Source organism: Balaenoptera ricei, chromosome 14, assembly GCF_028023285.1.
Source record: "Balaenoptera ricei isolate mBalRic1 chromosome 14, mBalRic1.hap2, whole genome shotgun sequence".
NCBI lineage: Eukaryota > Metazoa > Chordata > Mammalia > Artiodactyla > Balaenopteridae > Balaenoptera > Balaenoptera ricei.
In genome coordinates this window covers 20,204,801-20,227,881 of record NC_082652.1, presented here as the reverse complement: position 1 = coordinate 20,227,881, position 23,081 = coordinate 20,204,801, and the positions used below count along the sequence as shown (strand labels likewise).

Genomic DNA, 23,081 nt, shown 5'->3' with positions numbered 1-23,081 from the left:
ATGTAGGTCATTTGCCCTTATGTAAGCCTATCTGTAGCATAAATTCTTAGAAAAAAAATGTTAGGTCAAAGGGTATGTGAATATATAATTTTTAAATAGATTTTATTTTTTTAGAGCAGTTTTAGGTTCACAGCAAAATTGAGCTGGAAGTACAAAGTTACCATATCCCCCTCCCTCCATGCACAGCCTCTGTCATTGTCAACATTCTGCACCAGAATGGTACATTTGTTAGAATCAATTAACCTACATTGATACCTCATTATCATCCAAAGTCCATAGTTCACATTAGGGCTCACTCTTGGCATTGCACATTCTATGAGTTTTGATAAATAGATAATGTCATGTATCTACAACTAGAGTATCATACAGAATAATTTCACTGCCTTAAAAATTATCTGTGTTCTTCTCTTCATCTCCCTTTGCTCTCTAAACCCTGACAATCACTGATCTTTTTACTGTTTCCATAGTTTTGCCTTTTCCAGAATGTCATATAGTTGGAATTACACAGTATATAGCCTTTTCAGATTGACTTCTTTTACTCATTAATATACATTTAACATTCCTCCATGTCTTTTCTTGGCTTGATAGGATATTTGTTTTTATCACTGAATAATATTCCATTGTTTGGATGTACCACTTACTAAAGGACATTTTGGTTGTTTCCAAGTTTTAGCAATCATGCTATAAATATCCATGTGCACGTTTGTGTGCAAACATGTTTTCAACTCCTTTGGGTAAATACCTAGGAGCACAGTTGCTGGATTGTATGGTAGGACTATATCTGGTTTTATAAGAAACTGCCAAACTATCATCCAAAGTGGGTGCACCAATTTACATTCTAACCGGCAATGAATGAGAGTTTCTGTTGTTCCACATTCTTGTCAGCATTTGGTGTTGTCAGTGTTTTGGGTTTTGGTCATATGGTTAGGTGTGTTGTGGTATCTCATTGTTTTTGTGTTTTTTTTTTTTTTTTCTGCCCTGATGTGGGCCAGTTAGTTTTTTTTTTTTTTTTTGGTTGTTGTTGTGTTTTGTTTTTTTTAAAAATTATTTATTTATTTATTTATTTATGGCTGTGTTGGGTCTTCGTTTCTGTGCGAGGGCTTTCTCTCTAGTGTGGCAAGTGGGGGCCACTCTTCATCACGGTGCGCGGGCCTCTCACTATCGCGGCCTCTCTTGTTGCGGAGCACAGGCTCCAGACGCGCAGGCTCAGTAGTTGTGGCTCACGGGCCCAGTTGCTCTGCAGCATGTGGAATCTTCCCAGACCAGGGCTCGAACCCGTGTCCCCTGCATTGGCAGGCGGATTCTCAACCACTGTGCCACCAGGGAAGCCCTATCTCATTGTTTTAATTTGCAGTTCTCCAATGACATATGATGTTGAGCATCTTTTCGTATGCTTATTTGTATGTCAGAAGATATCTGTATATTTGAACAGGTGTCTGTTGAGACCTTTTGCCCATTTTCAAATCGAGTTGTTCATTTTCTTATTGTTAAGTTTTAAAAGTTCTTTGTATAGGTTTGGTTAACAGTTCTTTATCAGATGTGTCTTTTACAAATATCGTCTCCCAGTCTGTGACTTGTCTTCTCATTCTCTTGATATAATTTTGATAGATGTTCTCAAATTACTCTGTTAAAGTTGGTACCAATTTATACTTTCACCTGTAATGTATGAGAGTAAATGTTTCCTCTATGACTCAATGTATTATCAATTTATTTGTGATTTTTTTCCAGTCTGATAGGTAAAAAATAGTATCTTACTGTAGTTTTAATTTCCATGTACTTTATTAAAGAGAGACTGGGTATCTTTTAGTATGTTTATGTGCCATTTGTATTTTCTTTTTTTTTTTAATTTTAATTTTTGGTTGCGTTGGGTCTTCGTTGTTGTATGCAGGCTTTCTCTAGTTGCAGTGAGCAGGGGCTACTCTTCATTGTGGTGCGTGGGCTTCTCATTGTGGTGGCTTCTCTTGTTGTGGAGCATGGACTCTAGGCATGCAGGCTTCAGTAGTTGTGGTACTTGGGCTCAGTAGTTGTGGCTCATGGGCTTTGCTGCTGTGTGGCATGTGGGATCTTTCTGCACCAGGGCTCGAACCCGTGTCCCCTGCATTGGCAGACAGATTTTTAACCCCTGCACCACCAGGGAAATCCTGTATTTTCTTTTATATGAACTGTTTGTATTTTTTGTTCATTTTTCTGTTAGGATTGGTTCTTACATTGCTGTGGATGGTGAGACTATGGATAAACAAATCCTGTGGGCCAGTTTAGAGTGGAGCTCAGTATTCTCAAAAATCTCCTCTCTATACTCTTCATTTTTGCCCAGTTCTTTGCATCTTGGATCCATTCACTGCCAGCATCATCTGTGGCTCAAGGTCCTGAATTTTCAGTGACTCTGTTTTTGCTGTTTTGACTGATGTTACGGTTGTTCCACATTTGATACTGAGTGTGAGTTTTACCCAACTTGAATACTCCCTTCTTTCCTAGGATTACCACTCTGGGAAATCCCATTCTTCTTAGACAGCAATACCTTAAGGTCTTGTAAATATATAATCCTTTTACTGATACATGCCAACTGTGATCATGAAATAGCACAGAATTACTCATCTTTATAAGTATTTTGAAATTCCCTTTAACTCAATCCTACTGCCATTGTTACAATGGGGTCACTGTTATGTCACAGTATCTCTGATGTCCGGTGTGTCATGCAGGTAGAAAGTGTGACATCCAGGACAGGAAACAGATGTAATTCAGTTTGGAGCTCTTTCACTTATCTATCAATCCATCTATCACCCATCAATCCACCCATCCATCCACTATTCATCCATCCATCCATCCGTCCATCCTTCCATCCATCCACCCATCCTGTGATTGCTCTTATTTCAAAGAGGATCCAAAAATACCTTCACACCCATGTCCATAGCAGCATTAGTCACAATGGCTGAAAGGTGAAAGCAACCCAAATGTCCATTAGTGAATGAATGGATAAACAAAATGTGGTCTATTTACATAATGGAATGATTCAGCCTTAAAAGGAAGGATATTCTTTTTTAAACATCTTTATTGGAGTATAATTGCTTTACAATGGTGTGTTAGTTTCTGCTTCTGCTTTATAACAAAGTGAATCAGCTATATATATACATATATCCCCATATCTCCTCCCTCTTGCATCTCCCTCGCATTCTCACTATCCCAGCCCTCTAAGTGGTCACAAAGCACCGAGCTGATCTCCCTGTGCTATGCGGCTGCTTCCCACTAGCTATCTATTTTACATTTGGTAGTGTATATAAGTCCATGCCACTCTCTCACTTTGTCCCAACTTACCCTTCCCCCTCCCCATGTCCTCAAATCCATTCTCTACGTCTGCGTCTTTACTCCTCTCCTGCCCCTAGTTCCTTCAGAACTTTTTTTTTTTTAGATTCCATATATATGTGTTAGCATATGGTATTTGTTTTTCTCTTTCTGACTTACTTCACTCTGTATGACAGACTCATACAGAGTGAAGTAAGTCACTCATACAGAGTGAAGTTTTGGGTTGTAGTGTTTTCATTGTCATTTGTTTCTAGGTATTTTTTGATTTCCTCTTTAATTTCTTCAGTGATCTCTTGGTTATTAAGTAGTGTATTGTTTAGCCTCCATGTGTTTGTATTTTTTACAAATTTTTTCCTGTAATTGATATCTAGTCTCATAGCGTGTGGTTGGAAAAGATACTTGATACGATTTCAATTTTCTTAAATTTACCAAGGCTTGATTTGTGACCCAAGATCTGATCTATCCTGGAGAATGTTCCATGAGCACTTGAGAAGAAAGTGTATTCTGTTGTTTTTGGATGCAGTGGTCTATAAATATCAATTAAGTCCATCTTGTTTAATGTATCATTTAAAGCTTGTGTTTCCTTATTTATTTTCATTTTGGATGATCTGTCCATTGGTGAAAGTGGGGTGTTAAAGTCCCCTACTATGATTGTGCTACTGTCGATTTCCCCTTTTATGGCTGCTAGCATTTGCCTTATGTGTTGAGGTGCTCCTATGTTGGGTGCATAAATATTTACAATTGTTATATCTTCTTCTTGGATTGATCCCTTCATCATTATGTAGTGTCCTTCTTTGTCTTGTAATAGTCTTTATTTTACAGTCTATTTTGTCTGATATGAGAATTGCTACTCCAGCTTTCTTCTCATTTCCATTTGCATGGAATATTTTTTCCATCCCCTCACTTTCAGTCTGTATGTGTCCCTGGGTCTGAAGTGGGTCTCTTGTAGACAGCATATATACGGGTCTTGTTTTTGTATCCATTCAGCCAGTCTATGTCTTTTGGTTGGAGCATTTAATTCTTTTACATTTAAGGTAGTTATTGATATGTATGTTCCTATTACCATTTTCTGAATTGTTTTGGGTTTGTTATTGTAGGTCTTTTCCTTCTCTTGTGTTTCCTGCCTAGAGAAATTCCTTTAGCATTTGTTGTAAAGCTGGTTTGGTGGTGCTGAATTCTCTTAGCTTTTGCTTGTCTGTAAAGGTTTTAATTTCTCCCTCGAATCTGAATGAGATCCTTGCTGGGTAGAGTAATCTTGGTTGTAGGTTTTTCCCTTTCATCACTTTAAATATGTCCTGCCACTCCCTTCTGGCTTGCAGAGTTTCTGCTGAAATATCAGCTGTTAACCTTATGGGGATTCCCTTGTATGTTATTTGTTGTTTTTCCCTTGCTGCTTTTAATATTTTTTCTTTGAATTTAATTTTTGATAGTTTGATTAATATGTGTCTTGGTATGTTTATCCTTGGATCCTGTATGGGACTCTCTGCACTTCCTGGACTTGATTAACTATTTCCTTTCCCATATTAGGGAAGTTTTCAACTATAATCTCTTCAAATATTTTCTCAGTCCCTTTCTTTTTCTCTTCTTCTTCTGGGACCCCTATAATTTGAATGTTGGTGCGTTTAATGTTGTCCCAGAAGTCTCTGAGACTGTCCTCAATTCTTTTCGTTCTTTTTTCTTTATTCTGCTCTGCAGTAGTTATTTCCACTATTTTATGTTCCAGGTCACTTATCTGTTCTTCTGCCTCAGTTATTCTGCTATTGATTCCTTCTAGAGAATTTTGAATTTCACTTATTGTGTTGTTCATCATTGTTTGTTTGCTCTTTAGTTCTTCTACGTCCTTGTTAAATGTTTCTTGTATTTTCTCCATTCTATTTCCAAGATTTTGGATCATCTTTACTATCATTACTCTGAATTCTTTTTCAGGTAGACTGCCTATTTCCTCTTCATTTGTTTGGTCTGATGGGTTTTTAACTTGCTCCTTCATCTGCTGTGTGTTTCTCATTTTGCTTAACTTACTGTGTTTGCGGTCTCCTTTTCACAGGCTGCAGGTTCATAGTTCCCTTTGTGTTTGGTGTCTGCCCCCGGAGGCCAAGGTTGGTTCAGTGGGTTGTGTAGGCTTCCTGGTGGAGGGGACTAGTGTCTGTGTTCTGGTGGATGAGGCTGGATCTTGTCTTTCTGGTGGGCAGGTCCGCATCTGGTGGTGTGTTTTGGGGTGTCTATGATTTTATTACAATTTTAGGCAACTTCTCTGCTAATGGGTGGGGTTGCGTTCCTGTCTTGCTAGTTGCTTGGCATAGGGTGTCCAGCACTGTAGCTTGCTGGTCATTGAGTGGAGCTGGGTCTTAGCGTTGAGATGGAGATCTCTGGAAGAGCTTTCGCTGTTTGATATTACGTGGAGCTGGGAGGTCTCTGGTGGACCAATGTCCTGAACTTGGTTCTCCCACCTCAGAGGCACAGGCTTGACACCCAGCCGGAGCACCCAGACTCTGTCAGCCACATGGCTCAGAAGAAAAGGGAGAAAGAAAGAAAGAAAAAAGGAAAGAAAGAAAGAAAGAAAGAGAGAAAGAAAGGGAAAGAGAGAGAGAGAGAGAGAAAAAGAAAGAAAGAAAGAAAAGAGAGAAAGAAAGAATAAAAGTTATTAAAATAAAAAATTAATATTAAAAATAAAAAAATTAAAAAGTAATAAAAAAAGGAAAAAAAGAAAAAAAAAGAAAGAAAGAAAGAAGAGAGCAACCAAACCAAAAAACAAATCCACCAATGACAACAAGTGCTTAAAAACTATACTAAAAAAAAAAAAACAAAAAAAAAAAACCCAAAAAAAAGGACAGACAGAACCCTAGGACAAATGGTAAAAGCAAAGCTATAGAGACAAAATCACACAAAGAAGCATACACATACACACTCACAAAAAGAGAAAAAGGAAAAAAAAATATACGGTTGCTCCCAAAGTCCACCACCTCGATTTTGGGATTATTCCTTGTCTATTCAGGCATTCCACAGATGCAGGGTATATCAAGTTGATTGTGGAGATTTAATCCGCTGCTCCTGAGTCTGCTGGGAGAGATTTCTCTTTCTCTTCTTTGTTCACACAGCTCCTGGGGCTTAGCTTTGGATTTGGCCCTGCCTCTCCGTGTAGGTCACCTGAGGGCATCTGTTTTTCACTCAGACAGGACTGGGTTAAAGTAGCAGCCGATTAGGGGGCTCTGGCTCACTCAGGCCAGGGGGAGGGAGGGGTATGGAATGCGAGGTGAGCCTGTGGCGTCAGAGGCCGATGTGATGTTGCAACAGTCTGAGGCGCGCCGTGCGTTCTCCCGGGGAAGTTGTCCCTGGATCACGGGACCCTGGCAGTGGCGGGCTGCACAGGCTCCCGGGAGGGGAGGTGTGGATAGTGACCTGTGCTTGCACACAGGCTTCTTGGTGGCTGCAGCAGCAGCCTTAGCATTTCATGCCTGTCTCTGGAGTCCACACTGATAGCCATGGCTTGTGCCCATCTCTGGAGCTCGTTTAGACAGTGCTCTGAATCCCCTCTCCTCGTGCATCCTGAAACAGTGGTCTCTTGCCTCTTAAGCAGGTCCAAACTTTTTCCCGGACTCCCTCCCAGCTAGCTGTGGTGCACTATCCCCCTTCAGGCTGTGTTCACGCAGCCAACCCCAGTCCTCTCCCTGGGATCTGACCTCTGAAGCCAGAGCCTCAGCTCCCAGCCCCCACCTGCCCGGGTGGGTGAGCAGACAAGCCTCTCAAGCTGGTGAGTGCTGGTCGGCACCGATCCTCTGTGCGGGAATCTCTCCGCTTTGTCCTCTGCACCCCTGTTGCTGTGCTCTCCTCCGTGGCTCCGAAGCTTCCCCCTCACCACCCCCTGTCTCCGCCAGTGAAGGGGCTTCCTAGTGTGTGGAACCTTTTCCTTCTTCACAGCTCCCTCCCAGAGGTGCAGGTCCCATCCCTATTCTTTTGTCTCTGCTTTTTCTTTTTTCTTTTGCCCTACCCAGGTATGTGGGGAGTTTCTTGCCTTTTGGGAGGTCTGAGGTCTTCTGCCAGCATTCAGTAGGTGTTCTGTAGGAGTTGTTCCACATGTAGATGTATTTCTGATGTATTTGTGGGGAGGAAGGTGATCTCCACGTCTTACTCTTCCACCATCTTGAAGGTCTCCAGGGAGTGTTCTAATTTCATTCTTTTACATGTAGCTGTCCAGTTTTCCCAGCACCACTTATTGAAGAGGCTGTCTTTTCTCCATTGTATATTCTTGCCTCCTTTATCAAAAATAAGTTGACCATATGTGCGTGGGTTTATCTCTGGGCTTTCTATCCTGTTCCATTGATCTGTATTTCTGTTTTTGTGCCAGTACCATACTGTCTTGACTACTGTAGCTTTGTAGTATAGTCTGAAGTCCAGGAGCCCGATTCCTCCAGCTCTGTTTTTCTTTCTCAAGATTGCTTGGCTATTCGGGGTCTTTTGTGTTTCCATACAAATTGTGAAATTTTTTGTTCTAGTTCTGTGAAAAATGCCATTGGTAGTTTGATAGAGATTGCATTGAATCTATAGATTGCTTTGGGTAGTATAGTCATTTTCACAATATTGATTTTTCCAGTCCAAGAACATGGTATATCTCTCCATCTGTTTGTATCATCTTTAATTTCTTTCATCAGTGTCTTATAGTTTTCTGCATACAGGTCTTTTGTCTCCTGAGGTAGGCTTATTCCTAGGTATTTTATTCTTTTTGTTGCAATGGTAAATGGGAGTGTTTCCTTAATTTCTCTTTCAGATTATTCATCATTAGTGGATAGGAATGCAAGAGATTTCTGTGCATTAGTTTTGTATCCTGTTACTTTACCAAATTAATTGATTAACTCTAGTAGTTTTCTGGTAGCATCTTTAGGATTCTCTATGTATAGTATCATGTCATCTGCAAACAGTGACAGCTTTACTTCTTCTTTTCCGATTTGGATTCTTTTTATTTCTTTTCCTTCTCTGATTGCCAGGGCTAAAACTTCCAAAACTATGTTGAATAATAGTGGTGAGAGTGGACAACCTTTTCTTGTTCCTGATCTTAGAGGAATTGGTTTCAGTTTTTCACCATTGAGAACAATGTTGGCTGTGGGTTTGTCATATATGGCCTTTATTATGTTGAGGTAAGTTCCCTCTATGCCTACTTTCTAGAGGGTTTTTATCATAAACGGGTGTTGAATTTTGTTGACAGCTTTTTCTGCATCTATTGAGATGATCATATGGTTTTTCTCCTTCAATTTGTTAATATGGTGTATCACATTGATTGATTCACATATATTGAAGAATCCTTGCATTCCTGGGATAAACCCCACTTGATCATGGTGTATGATCCTTTTAATGTGCTGCTGGATTCTGTTTGCTAGTATTTTGTTGAGGATTTTTGGATCTATGTTCATCAGTGATATTGACCTGTAGTTTTCTTTCTTTGTGACATCTTTGCCTGGTTTTGGTATCAGGGTGATGGTGGCCTTGTAGAATAAGTTTGCTCATTTTGGAAGAGTTTGAGAAGGGCAGGTGTTAGCTCTTCTCTAAATATTTGACAGAGTTCACCTGTGAAGCCATCTGGTCCTGGGCTGTTGTTTGTTGGAAGATTTTTAATCACAGTCTCAGCTTCAGTGCTTGTGATTGGTCTGTTTATATTTTCTATTTCTTCCTGGTTCAGTTTCAGAAGGTTGTGTTTTTCTAAGAATTTGTCCATTTCTTCCAGGTTGCCCATTTTATTGGCATATAGTTGCTTGTAGTAATCTCTCATGATGCTTTGTATTTCTGCAGTGTCAGTTGTTACTTCTCCTTTTTCATTTCTAATTTGATTTGAGTCTTCTCCCTTTTTCTCTTGATGAGTTCTGCCCATTTTTGGATTGGGTTGTTTGTTTTTTGGATATTGAACTGCATGAGCTACTTGTAAATTTTGGAGATTAGTCCTTCGTCAGTTGCTTCATTTGCAAACATTTTCTCCCATTCTGAGCGTTGTCTTTTCGTCTTGTTTATGTTTTCCTTTGCTGTGCAAAAGCTTTTAAGTTTCATTAGGTACCATTTGTTTATTTATGTTTTTATTTCCATTTCTCTAGGAGGTGGGTCAAAAAGGATCTTGCTGTGATTTACGTCATGGAATGTTCTGCCTATGATTTCCTCTAAGAGTTTTATAGTGTCTGGCCTTACATTTAGGTCTTTAGGAAGGCAATTCTGACACATGTGAACCATGAGGACATTATGCTAGGTGAAATAAGCTAGTCACGAAAGGACAAATACTATATGATTCCACTTATATGAGGTACCTAGAGTAGTCAAGGTCTTAGATACAGAAAGTAGAATGTTGGTTGCCAGGAGCTGGGTGGGGGTGCGAGGATGGGGAGTTACTGTTTAATAGGTACAGAGTTTCAGTTTTGCAAGATGAAAGGAGTTCTGTGGATGGGTGATGGTGATGGTAGCACAATAATGTAAATGTACTTAATGGAACTGAACTGTACACTTAGAAATGGTTAAGATGTAACTTATGTTCTGTGTATTTTAGCACAATTAAAAAGAAAAACCTATAGTAAGATTTGTTTAGTTAACAGATATTTATTGAGCTCTATAGCTTCCAGGCCATGTGTGCTAGACACAGGAGATAGAACCTGAACAAGAAAGATATAGTCTCTGCTCTCACAGAGAGGAAGAGAGGCAAAAAATAAGTAAACATGGAAATCAACAAGATATTTATATTTTGTTATGAGCACTATGAAATTCTTGAACTGGGGTGGGGTGGGGCTGTTTTAGTTAAGATGGTCAGAGAAGGTGGTAGTTCTTATTCTTTTTCTGGGTCACTGATCTTCTGAGAATCTGATGAAAGCTATGGGTCCTCTCTCCAAGAAAACACTAACCTGATCACAATTGTGTATACAATTTAAGGGAGTCCATGGATGTTCAAAACCCAACTCTGAGGGGTCCATGAATCTAAGGTCAGGAACACCTGCTTTACTGGTTCCCCAGTGTTCTATAGGATAAATTCCAGGATGCTTAGTATGCCACACAAGGTCCCCTGTGGTCCAATTCCTGTCCACATCTCTGGCCTTATCTCCGACTGTTCTGCACAGCCAGGTAGACCACAAGCACTCACTGTTCCCTGAATATGCATACTGTGTTCTCTCACATCTTAAAATCTTTCCCCAACTGCGTTGCCTCAGGAAAACCTACTTATCCCTGAAGACTCAGTGCAAATATCCCCTCTTAATGATTATTTCTTTTGCTCCGCTCCCTACATCTTTTAGTGAGACCAAATCAAGCGTGTTTTACCTCACCTTGCCTCACCATCTATCATGTTATAATTTTTTGTATTCATTATTTTAATTCATTTATTTGCCCAGCTAATATTTATTGAGCATTTACTATATCTCAGCCCCAGTCCTAGGCACAATAATGGCCAAGAGATACTGGGGCTACCCTCATGAAGTTTATAGTCTAGTGGGAACTGTAGACAGTAAATATATAGTTATACAACTAAAAGTCAATTGAAAATTGAGACAGGGACAGGAAGGACAAGAGTATGGCTTGAGAACAGGGTTCTCAGAGAGCTTTTAGGCTAAGCGTGGGGTGCAGGTCAAGAAGACTCTTGGAAGAAATTTAAGCTGAGATTAAAGAATTATGAGAGTTATCCAGGTGAAGAGCAGGGGAGAAAGTGTTTGCATAGGGAACAGCACATGCATATCAGATGTAAACTTTCCTTAATGGACTGGGAGGGCCCCCAGGCAGAATTTGTCTTTTTTTTTTTGGCTAGTATTTTCTTCTCCCCCCCTCACTTCATTGAGGCATAATTGACAAAATTGTATATATTTAAGGTGTACAATGTGATGATTTGATATACAGATACATTGTAAAATGATTACCATGATCAAATTAACACATTAATCACCTCACATAGTTACCATTTTTTAATACCCCCAAAATATAAGGAACTCAAACAATATATGAGGAGCCGAGTACATGAAAATGTGCTCAGCATCACTAATCATCAGACAAATGCAAATCAAAACCACTATGAAATATCATCTCACACTTCTTAGAATGACTATCATCAAAAAGACAAGATAACAACTGTTGGCAAGGATGTGGAGTTGGTGGGAGTGTAAATTGGTACAACCATCATGGAAAACAGTATGGAAGATCCTCAAAAATTAAAAATAGAATACTATATGACCCAGCAATCCCACTTCTGGGGATATATTCTAAGGAAATGAAATCTGTATCTCAAAGAGATATCTATACTCCCATGTTCATTGCAAAGATTGTATCCTATTCAAGTTTGTAGCCCCCAGTACCTGCTGTAGAATGGATACTCTGAATGAATGGATGAAGTTTCTCAATGTACAATTATCAGGACTAGCCATTAGATGGGAGAGAGTATTCTTTTGATGGTGAAATAAATTCACCTTTTCATTCTGCTCAAATGACTTGTTGAACAAATGAATGAAACTAATGAAACTCTTAGGATCAGCCAACAGGTTGGGGGGAAATAATCTGCATGGGGAATTAAATTTTTATCTCCAGACCTAGTGCCTTGTGCATGGGTTTTTAAAAAATTGAGGTGTATATATGTCCATGCCACTCTCTCACTTTGTCCCAGGTTACCCTTCCACCTCCCCGTGTCCTCAAGTCCATTCTCTAGTAGGTCCGCATCTTTATTCCCATTTATTTATTTATTTTTTTAGATCGTAAAACCGATAGCTAGTGGGAAGCAGCTGCATAGCACAGGGAGATCAGCTCGGTGCTTTGTGACCATCTAGAGGGGTGAGATAGGGAGGGTGGGTGGGAGGGAGATGCAAGAGGGAAGAGATATGGGGATACATGTATATGTATAGCTCATTCACTTTGTTATAAAGCAGAAACTTTATTGTAAAGCAATTATACTCCAATAAAGATGTTAAAAAAAATTGAGGTGAAATTTATATAACATAAAATTAACCATTTTAAAGTGAAAAATTCAGTGTCATCGAGTGCATGCAGCTGCCACCTCTATCTGGTTCCAAAATGTTTTCATCCCCCCAAAAGGAAACTCTATGCCCACTGAGCACATGTATGTGTTTTAAGCTTCTAAAAGGCAGGGACTACACATGTCTTGCTCACTTTGTACCCCTGATGCCTAGACAAATGCACAACTGGTATTTGTTGAATATATAAATGACTTGCCATCCTCATTGTAACCTTTGTGGGTCTTTCAGTTGCCCAAGGACTTTTGAGCCTGGTTTTTGTGTTCCTGGAATCCTGGTCTCAGTGGCCGGTGGATGGATGGGTGGCTATTGGCTGTGTGTGGGGTAAGGTTCACAGGTGAGAGCTCTGGTGAGTTCCTCAGGCAATGCCTTTGGCTACCTCCTGCCAGGAACTGCTTCTCTGTCTCATCTTACAGAGGGAGCTGGAATACATGGGTGATAGTCACACTGAGGTGTGGCTCTCAGAGAGCTGACTTCTCCAGGGCCTTTTAACTCTGCTACTCTACCTGCTGTCTTCCTAGGCTCTGGGTTTTCAGAAAACCAGAGGGGGTGACAGAAGATAGTGCCTGTAACACTGCTGACTTTTGCCTGCATCTGTTACAATTAACGACTCACTAGTATGCCTCACACCAACAGGCAGCTGGGACCGAGTGCCAAGCCAGGGGTGAGGTGGGGGGAGGAAAGAGGGAGGCCTACTGAGGAGTAGGCTTGGAATCAGGGCGAAGGCTTCACCTCCCTTTTCTTAGTCCTCTTCTCTTCCTGCTCTCTGCACTTGGGGTTAGAATATGGGTGGTATTAGACCCATGTGGGTCTAATACCATAGCCCGAGGGGTTGAGCACCAGCTTGACTTTTTACCAACTTGGGCAGGATACTATGAGTGTCAGTGCTCTCATCTATAAAATCCAGATAACAATAGGGTCATTGTGAAGACGAAAGTTGTATCACTTGTCCCAACACACAGTATCAGTTATCTTTTTTGTATCTGTCTTCTGCTCCTTGTATGTTTTCTCATTTATCTTAGATATTATTATCTCCATTTTGTAAGTGAGGATACAGAGGTCTCCCAAATTAGATAACTTGTCCTGAGGTTACTGAGCTAATAAGAGGAGGAGCCAGAATTTCCACCCAGTGCACTTCCCACATTTCTTTAGAGCTGTCAACTTCTTTGGGTGAAGAGCATCCAGGGAGAGGTGAGATGCTTTATAAGCAATGGTCATGTTCCCCCTTTCCACTTTTAGAAATGGTGTTGAGCAATAGAAAATGTCACCCCTGGGGCCAGCAGATGTAGTGGGGCGGATGAGACCTAGGATGAAGTGCCACTGACATGCTTCTGACATGCAGCTGTCAAGGGCTTATTGTCCCCAGTTTGTAAATGGAGACAGAGATTCAGGGAGCTTCAGGGCCCAGGCTAGAGTCATAGAATTGGCACTGGGATTCTTTTTAAGGGAACAGCTGGTTAAATTCTGCTAATTTGACAGGTGAGGTAATAGTCTCTGAGAGGGAAGTGACTTGGCTAAGGCCACCTGGCAGAGGAAGCAGCACCTGAACCCAGGCCTCCTGACTCCTGGCCATGCACTGTTCCTGTTGCCCCAGGCTGAGGAACAGGGTTGAGGCAGTGCCCTGTGAAGAGCTCTGGGAAAGATAGGCTATGGCATCTTGCAGCATCTTGCCCCACAGCTACTCCCTAAAACCTGCCTGGGATTTGGGATCTAGAGGAAAGAACTATAGATCACTGCTAAGCAACTTGGGTTCTGGTCCTGGCCCAAAGCTGGCATGTATGGTGGGCACTAGCAAGCCTCTGTTAGATCAGATTGGAGCCTCACTGTAGAGGTGATTCTCAGATGACATAAGGTGCTTACCCAAGGTCACCCAGCATGACAGAGACCTAGCCAGGGCTCAGATGCTGGGATGGAGCCCCCCCAGGGGTCAACCCCCTGTTGACTTTAGCTTTAGAGTGAGGGTCAGGAGCACTTTGTCTCTTTCAGCTTTCCATTCTTCCCTTACTACCCCCAGGCCCAGACATTAGCTTGGGAGAGAAGGGTGGGCAGCCTGAGGCCAACTCACTGGTTCCCTTTCCTGGCCCTTCTATTCATTCTCACCTCTTCTCCTGGCAGCTTTTTAGCTTTTACCCCTGGGCCTGGACTTACCCCTCCAGTAGCTCTTTCCTCTCCTCCCTGCCCTTACCAAAGCAGCTTCAATCCTGCTTCCTCTTGTTACCAAACTAAACTTGGGTCTGCTTGTCCAACTCAGCAAAACCAATCTACTCATCAGGTTGTGGTGAAGAAAAGTACAGCATTTGTTTGCAGGGTGCCAACCAAGGAGAACGGGCAGCTATTGCTCAAGAGACCTGGACTGCCCAGTGGCTTTCAGGCAAGAGTTTTTAAAGGCAACACTGGAATGAGGGTTGTAGGGTGTGTGGTGATCCCATGAGGGATCAGCTCATGGACATTTTTCTGATTGGTTGGTGGTGAGGTAACAGGGTGATATTTTAGGAATCTTAACCATCAACCTTCTGGTTCCAACCAGTCTGGGGTCTACATGCTTGTGGTCAGCATGTAGTCACCATCCTCCACCAGCTGGGGGATCTTAGTTTCCGCAGAACAACTCAAAGATATGCATCAGATTGTTATCTATATCCCTTCAGGAGGAACTAGGAGTCCTGTTACTCTCTTGTTCTAATCATTAACTGCTTAAGTCTGCTCTTTGGAACTTGAGGAAGACCAAACAAGAAGTGGTGGACATGGAGGGGCTTGTACACAGGAAGGCCCTGCAGGGTCCTGCTTGGTTTCAGTTCCCCCTTTTCTTTGATACTCCTCAATCCTTAGGGGAAGAAGGGTGGGACAAGAAAGGGAATAAAGTTTTGGATAGAAAAGTTAATCATAAACTTGGCAGGGAAACTCAGTTTTAAGGGGACTCAGTTTCACTCCATCAAATCCTTCCAAATTCAGACTCCTTCACCATCACTGATTGCAGTAGCCCAAATAATGGCCACCCAAAGATAACAGGTCCTAATCCTTGGAACCTGTAAATTCTACCTTATTTGGAAGAAGGGTCTTTGCAGATGTTATTAAGTTAAGGATCCTAGATTGTTCTGGTGGGCCCTAAATGCCATCATAAATGTTTTTATAAAGGGAGGGGCAGAGGGAGATTTGGCAGACAGACACAGAAGAGAAGGCAATGTGAAGCTGGAGGCAGATAGTGTGATTCCACTTATATGAAGCATCTAGAGTAGTCACATTCATAGAGACAGAAAGTCGAATGGTGATTGCCAGGGGCTGGGTGAAGAGGGAGTGTGGAGTTACTGTTTAATGGGTACAGTGTTTCAGTTTGAGAAAATGAAGTTTTTGAAGATAGATGGTGGTGATGGTTGTACAACAACATGAATGTACTGAATGCCACTAATTGTACTCTTAAAAATAGTTAAAATGGTAAATTTTATGTTATGTGTATTTAACCACACGCACACAAAAAGAGACAGAGGTAGAGATTAGAGTGATATGGCCACAAACCACAGAATGCTGGCAGCCACCAGAAGCTGGAAGAGGCAAGGAAGGATCCTCCCCTAGACCCTCAGTAGTGTGGCCCTGCTGATAACTTGATTTCAGGCCAGTGAAACTGATTTTGGATTTCTGCCTTCCAGAACTGTGAGAGAATAGATTTCTGTTGTTTTAAGCCACTGAGTTTGTGGTAATTTGTTACATCAGCCACAGGAAGCTAATACACTGATCAGCAACCTGCTTCTCACACCTGAGCTTGCAACCAGGAAAAGGTAAAGGAGAGAAAATCATAGCAGCCCCCTCTGTCCCTCACCTTCACCCTCTCATTGTCAACAAGGCTTCTTCACATCCCATTTGCACCTCGTAGGTACATAAGACAGTCCTTGTCTACACCATTTTACAGACGTTCAAAGGGAGAGTCACGGATGCAAGTGAGCTGTCCATGGTCCACTGTTGGTGATGGCTGAGCTGAAATTCAAAGTAGTCATATGGGTCCCCTCCTCAGGCAACTTCCCGAACTCATGGCCTCCTCACCTAGGTAATTGATTTCACTGTGGGACAAGAGTTCAGAAGCTGGCCATTCCACTGTGGGGTCCCTTGCTAAACAGCGCAGTTTGGCCAGTGTGAGGTGGGCACTGGGGCCTGCTGGGGAGGACCTTCCTGGCTGGCAGGAGCAGGTGGGACTCTTGTGGGACCTGCATAGATGAGTAGTGAGGACAGAGGCAGAGAAGAGGAGACGGGACAATTCCCACTTAGTAATCAATCATTACCCTCCAAATCTTGGGTCTCTCCCCAGCCATCTGTACATACTAGCAACCTCTGGGTCATTTGAATATTTATTTTTCTCCAACAGTCGGGTTTAGCTGTGAATCTGTGGGCACCTGGCTTTTCAAACTTAAGACCCCAATCTGACCAGAGGTTGTGAACCTATGTGGGTTCAGGTGGGGTCTGCTTCTTGCTCTCACGTCTGTGTTTCCTCATCAGCCTCATCTTCCCCACAGCCGGGTTGTTTGGCCAGCTTTCTTCGTTCTCTGAGGTCCTGGTAACAAGGTCCCTTTTAATGACTAGACCCTGGGTTTTGTTGGCACCAGTGAGGGCAGGAGAGAGGCCAATAGGATCCTTATCAATGAGCAGTGACCTGGCAGCTCTGGACAGCTGTGGGGGCAGGTGGGGCATCATACCTTGTTCCTCTGGAAGCATCTGTTCAGGGGAAATAATTTAAAAAAAAATTAGGTTGGACAACATGATTTTTTTAAAAAGGTGTACAATGTGATGATTTAATATGTGCATACAGTGTGAAATGACTACCACAATCAAGTTAACTAACCTCACATGGTTACCCTTTTTTTTTTTTTTTTTGTGGTGAGAACACTTAAGACCTACTCTCTTAGCAACTTTCAAGTATACAATACAGTATTGCTAACTATAATCACCACACTGTGCATTCGATTTCCAGGATTTATTTATCTTAGAATTTGTATTCTTTGACCAACATCTCCCCATTTCCTCCACCCTCAGCCCCTGGCAACCACCATTCTACTCTTTGGTTCTATGAGTTTCCTTTTTTAGATTGCACGTGTAGGTGAGATCATGTAGTATTTGTCTTTTTGTGTCTGACTTACTTCACTTAGCATAATGCCATTAAGGTTCATACATAGTGTTGAAAATGGCAAGATTTCCTTTTTTTATGGCTGAATAATATTTCATTGTGTAATATATATCACAACATCTATTTAAAAATTTTATTTATTTAATTTATTTAGTTTTGGCTGCGTTGGGTCTTCGTTGCTGCACGCGGGCTTTCTCTAGTTGCGACGAGTGGGGGCTACTCCTCATTGCAGTGCGTGGGCTTCAGTAGTTGTGGCACACGGGCTCAGTAGTTGTGGCACGTGGGCTCTAGAGCACAGGCTCAGTAGTTGCAGTGCATGGGCTTAGTTGCTCCGTGGCATGTGGGATCTTCCTGGACCAGGGATCAAACCCGTGTCTCCTGCATTGACAGGCAGATTCTTAACCACTGCGCCACCAGGGAAGCCCCACAACATCTTCTTTATTCAGTCATCAATCAGTGATGCTTAGGTTGTTTCCATGTCTTGGCTGTTGTAAATAATGCTGCTACAGGGACTTCCCTGGCGGTCCAATGGTTGAGACTCCACCCTCCCAATGCAGGGAGCCTGGGTTCCATCCCAGGTCAGGGAACTAGATCCCACGTGCTGCAACTAAGGTCTGCCTGCTGCAACTAGGACCTGGTGCAGCCAAATAAATAAATAAATATTAAAAAAGAATAATGCTGCTATGAAAATGGGAGTGCAGATATCTCTTTGACACAGTGTTTTTGTTTCCTTTAGATATATTCCCAGAAGTGGGATTGCTGGCTTATATGGTAGTATTAGTTTTAATTTTTTGAGAAACTTCCATACTGTTTTCTTGGGTTTAAACTGTTCTTTTAGAGGAGACCAATGAGGAAGAGAAATTGCAAAAGGACCTCAGTCAGCCTGGGGATGGCCATGGTGGGGAGTTACTTGCTGATGACAAGCTTTTAATTTATTTTTTATCTTTAGTCCCAGGTGGTGACTTCCTATACATTGTAGATAAATCCTCCTCCTCCCCCACCATGCTTGCCCTCTCCTGGTACATCCTCACTCCCCCCTTACCTGGCTCATTCCTTCTCTTTCAGGGCCCTACCCAAACCAGACTTTTCCCAGGCCTTCCCCCAACCTCCCCTCATTCCCAGGTCAAAATCCTTGCTAGATATTTGGAGCATTAGTGTTTCTCTTGCAAAGCACATATCACTATGTTAATTTTAGAAGTATTTGTCTCATCTCTTTTTTTTAACATATTTATTGGAGTATAATTGCTTTACAATGGTGTGTTAGTTTCTGCTTTATAACAAGGTGAATGAGCTATACATATACATATATCCCCATATCTCTTTCCTCTTGTGTCTCCCTCTCACCATCCCTATCCCACCCCTCTAGGTGGTCACAAAGCACCGAGCTGATCTCCCTGTGCTATGCGGCTGCTTCCCACTAGCTATCTATTTCACATTTGGTAGTGTATATACGTCCATGCCACTCTCTCACTTCATCCCAGCTTACGCTTCCCCCTCCCTGTGTCCTCAAGTCCATTCTCTATGTCTGCGTCTTTATTCCTCTCCTGCCCCTAGGTTCTTCCTAACCTTTTTTTTTTTTTTAAGATTCCATATATATGTGTTAGCATGCGGTATTTGTTTTTCTCTTTCTGACTTACTTCACTCTGTATGACAGACTCTGTGTCCATCCACCTCACTACAAATAACTCAATTTCTTTTTTTTTTTTATGGCTGAGTAATATTCCATTGTATATATGTGCCACATCTTCTTTATCCATTCATCTGTCGATGGACACTTAGGTTGCTTCCATGTCCTGGCTATTGTAAATAGAGCTGCAATGAACATTGTGGTACATGATTTGTCTCATCTTTGATGATGTTCTGTTTCCCCTACTGGGCTGGAAGCCCTGTGAGGAAGGTAAGAGCCCTGTGAGTCTTGTTCACAGCTGTATCCCTAGAGTCATCGCACATGACCTAGCACATAGAAGCTGCTCTTTTGTTGTAAGAGTGAATGAATGAATGAATGCCTTTTATGGTCTCTCCCTGGCTGCCACCCATCCCTTTCCTTCTCTGGCCACCTATGTTCTGCTGTCCTAGAAAGATCAAAGAACAGCTTGGTCCCTCCTTTGAGGTCCTTCAGCACTTCCAAGCCTTCCTCCCACTCACGTTTTGGATTTGCTCATTTCCACAGACTTCACTTTTAGAACCAGGCATGGGCTGGCAGCCTGCAGCTGGTGGTTAAAGGCTGGACTTTTCCTGCGGGTGGGCTCACTTCCAGACCAGATTGGAAGTTCCCTGAGGGCAGGGACTCTGCCTGGCACAGAGTCAGGTGAAAAAGCTTTGCTGAACGTGGGAACCAATGGACACAGATGGAAGGCAAGCTGCTCCAAGCTGTGGCTGACGGCTGAGCTCTAAGTCATGGGAGGCATCCACGGTGAAGAGCCCCTGCTTCCAAGATCCCCAAATGGGGAATTTCTTCTTCCTGTGGGCAGGTGTTATGATGGGCCCTTATACAGTTTACAGTCCTGGGGGATGAATGGGGGAAGTGGGGACAAACAAGCACTGAAGAGGCAGGAGGGCAGTGGCCCTCAGAGGCAACAAGGTGCAAAGGAATGGGCTGCTTGACTTTAAGCAGTGGATGGATGTCTGGTGGTGGGCAGGGAGGGCCTGAGGCAGAATAGCATCCTGGCGTGTTTGGGTGGTCCTTCCCCCTCCCTCACCTCATCACCCAGCAAGGGTCCCCTCTCCAAAGTGGCTGCTCTGGGGCCTCCAGCACCAGCCCCTGAGAGCATCCCAACCCTCCTCTGAACTAGGCCTGCCTTGGTCTGGGCTGCATGGTCACCTCTGTCACTGGCTCACTATGTGACCTTGGGTGAGTTGTGCCTCTTCTCACGGTCATCTCTGTTCTGAGCCTTGACTTCCAAATTAGACATGTGTTTCCAGATGGGCAGGCTGAGCCCCCAGAAAGGGCTAGGGTTTGATGAGTTCCTTGGAAGGGATTCTCTAGTATCTTTCCTCCCTCCCACCTGCCTTGGAAGGGCCCCAAATAACATTACTGGGTGAGGCACAGGGCAAGGAAATAGCTCCCAGTGGGATCCTTTTTCCCAGTGTCAGTTCCTTCTTCCTTACAGCTGGGGTAACAGTGCCCCTGGGCACTGCAGGCTGTAGACGGAGAGGCAGAAAGGTGGATGGGTGAGTGGTCATCCCACTCACCGATGAGTGGCCAAGATACTGCCATCATGCTGAATTTTTTTTCCAGCAACATCCAGCAAGTTCTGGTTCTCCCCAGAATGTTCTCCATGGAGACCAAGAACTTGGCTGATTCCTGGAACAGTCCCGCACTCATTTTACACATGGAGAAGCCAGGTCCGCAGAGAACACAAGACTGGTCCAACGGCAGGTGGCAGGTGATCTGAAGCTTCTAGGCCCCCAGCACCAGGAAGCCTGGCTCCTCAATGGAGCCGCTGGAGCCCTGGCCTGGGTGTGGCCCCACAGCAGGCCAGGCGAGGCTGCACGGTGCCCGGTGCCTGATGCCCGGTGCCGGAGCACAGTGGGCCTTTGTGCTAGGAGGGCACCACCCCCTGGCCGGCCCCACCCCGCTCGAGGGAGAGCGCTTATCTACCCGCCCACCTCCCCGCCAAAGCTCTGCCAGCTCCTCCTCGTTCTGCACTCAGAGCTGCTCCCCGACGGCGCAGCGCTGGGGCTCCTGCAAGACAGCACTGCTGCCAGACTTCACGGGTCCCCTCCCCGGGGCTGATCATTAACCCGGAGACCATATAAGGAGCGAGCGGCCTGGGCTGGAGGGACGCATCGCGGCCACCGTCATGGACAGTAGCACCTGGAGCCCCGCGACCACTGCCACCGCCGAGCCCCTCAAGGCCTACGAGCGCATCCGCAATGCGGCCGACATCTCTGTCATCGTCGTCTACTTCGTGGTGGTGATGGCTGTCGGGCTGTGGGTATGTAGGGGTCCTGAAACGCGGGCTGAGGGGGCAAGGGCCAAGGGGAGGGAGGAGGGGGCACACGGAGGAGCCACCGCCTTGGTGAACTGCAAGGAGGGGAGGGTGGGCTGAAGGGTGTGTGGAGCCGAGTGGAAATGACTTTGAAATGTTTGAGAGGAGTTCAGGGGGCACCGTGTGAGGTGAGGGGCCAAGCAAGGGTGAGCAGAAGTGACGGGGTGCTGGCCAGTGCCCGAGGAGGCTCCCCCACCCCGGCTCTGTGAGCAGAGAAGGAGAGTGAGAGATTGGAGAGGCTGGGGGCTGGGGGTGTGAGGGGCAGGAGAGGACCAGCTGGTAGCTGCAGGAAGGATCCCAGGGCTTGGGAAATGAGCCCCAGGGAGGTGACTACTGTCCTGCCTCTTAGTCATCCAGTTTCAGAGGGGGAAGAAACAGGGTAGATCCGGAAGGACACCAGCCTTTACCAGCTGCAGGTGCTGTGGGGCAGCCCAAGGCAGAGGGGCTGCCCTGTGTCCCTCACCTGGGAGAGGTCTTGTGCCCTGGGATCTAGGGGCTGGAGTGAGTGAGAGCTGGAAAAGCTGGGCCCAGGAAGAGGAGGAGGAGGAGGAAGACTGGAGGGTGGCCTGGTGCTGGGGAGAGGAAAATGCGTGTGGCTCCCTTTTGGGACTATGGGACACACCAAACCAGAGAAACTTGTTCTTAGCAGTCTTGAACTTGGAAATTTCACTTGTGACAGACGCTGGCACACCCAGCCACTGGAAGAGAGGTATTTTAAGTGTTAACATATTCCAGTCACTCTCAAAGGCTTTCATGGGGGACCGCAGGCCAGGAGGCTGGGGTGCTAACAGGTGGTTGAAGTCTTTTGATTTAGAGGAGAGGAGGGTGGGCTTTAACCCCTTCATGGCCAAGAGGTTTTTTTTAGAGATAAAAGGAAGTGTTGATTTTTAAAAAGAAAAAAGTAATTGTAGAAACCAGATGTGACTGAAAACCTAAAGTGTCACAAGGAATCTGTGTGACACGTTCCAGCCTTGCGATGTTGGTAACCCCCCTCAGTCTCAGTTTATTCAAATGTGCAATGGGTACAATCTTACCTGTTCTTGTGACACCCCACGTGGCTGTGAGGATCTGCAGAGATGTATCTGAAAGCTCCTTATGGACTCTAGGAGTCTTTTTTAGTACTATTATCGTTTGCCCTCCAGGATATGAGCCAGGCCCTGAATGATTTTTATCCTTTTAAGTAAAATGGACAAAAGTTGTCAGTTGGGTAGGACATCTTCAAAAAAAGCCATAAGGAGGGCAGGAATGCTAATCCCCACATTACAGAATGAAAAACTGAAGCCCCAGGTGGTTGTGATTTGCCTAAGGTTGCAATACATGGAAATCTGGTCTCTTGACTCTCGTTTTTCCATGGCACCACGTGCTTTGCCACCTTGCCTGCCTTCCTCCCCCCACCCCAGCTTGTAAGTGCTGCAGGCAAGATGGGAATCCATCATCTGTTAGATGTGCTGTACCACCTGTTTCCCAGACGATTGCTGATAATCTCCGTTCCCCTAACCAATCTCATTTTAACCCTACCAGTCCTGATGATTACAGTGTTTACATTTTTCAGGTATCTGTGAATTAGTATCACTTGTCTTGTTAAACGCTACTTAATGAGCCTGCTAGTGTTTGTCTACATTTAGTCTTCCCTCATTAGTCACTGCCTCTAAACCCTGATCATATAACGTGCTGGATTTCTTCCAGTTTACATTCCTCTTTTTCTGTTGGAGT

The 23,081-nt window shown here is 43.9% G+C and overlaps 1 protein-coding gene across 6 annotated transcripts in view; it reads left to right on the top strand.

Moving 5' to 3' along the window:
* SLC5A1 (solute carrier family 5 member 1) overlaps nucleotides 1–23,081 on the top strand; it is a 140,272-nt gene that overhangs the window by 42,359 nt on the left and 74,832 nt on the right. For 5 of the 6 annotated variants that reach the window (XR_009497373.1, XR_009497372.1, XM_059895487.1 and 2 more), the window contains exon 2: nucleotides 20,615–21,314. Coding sequence is in view for 4 of the 6 variants with exons in the window: in XM_059895487.1 (XP_059751470.1) it covers nucleotides 21,180–21,314 (135 nt within the window). In the remaining 2 variants the exon portion in view is untranslated. Of the gene's footprint in view, nucleotides 1–20,577; nucleotides 21,315–23,081 lie in introns of those variants that run through there. The other variant, XM_059895486.1, reaches the window with a different exon arrangement.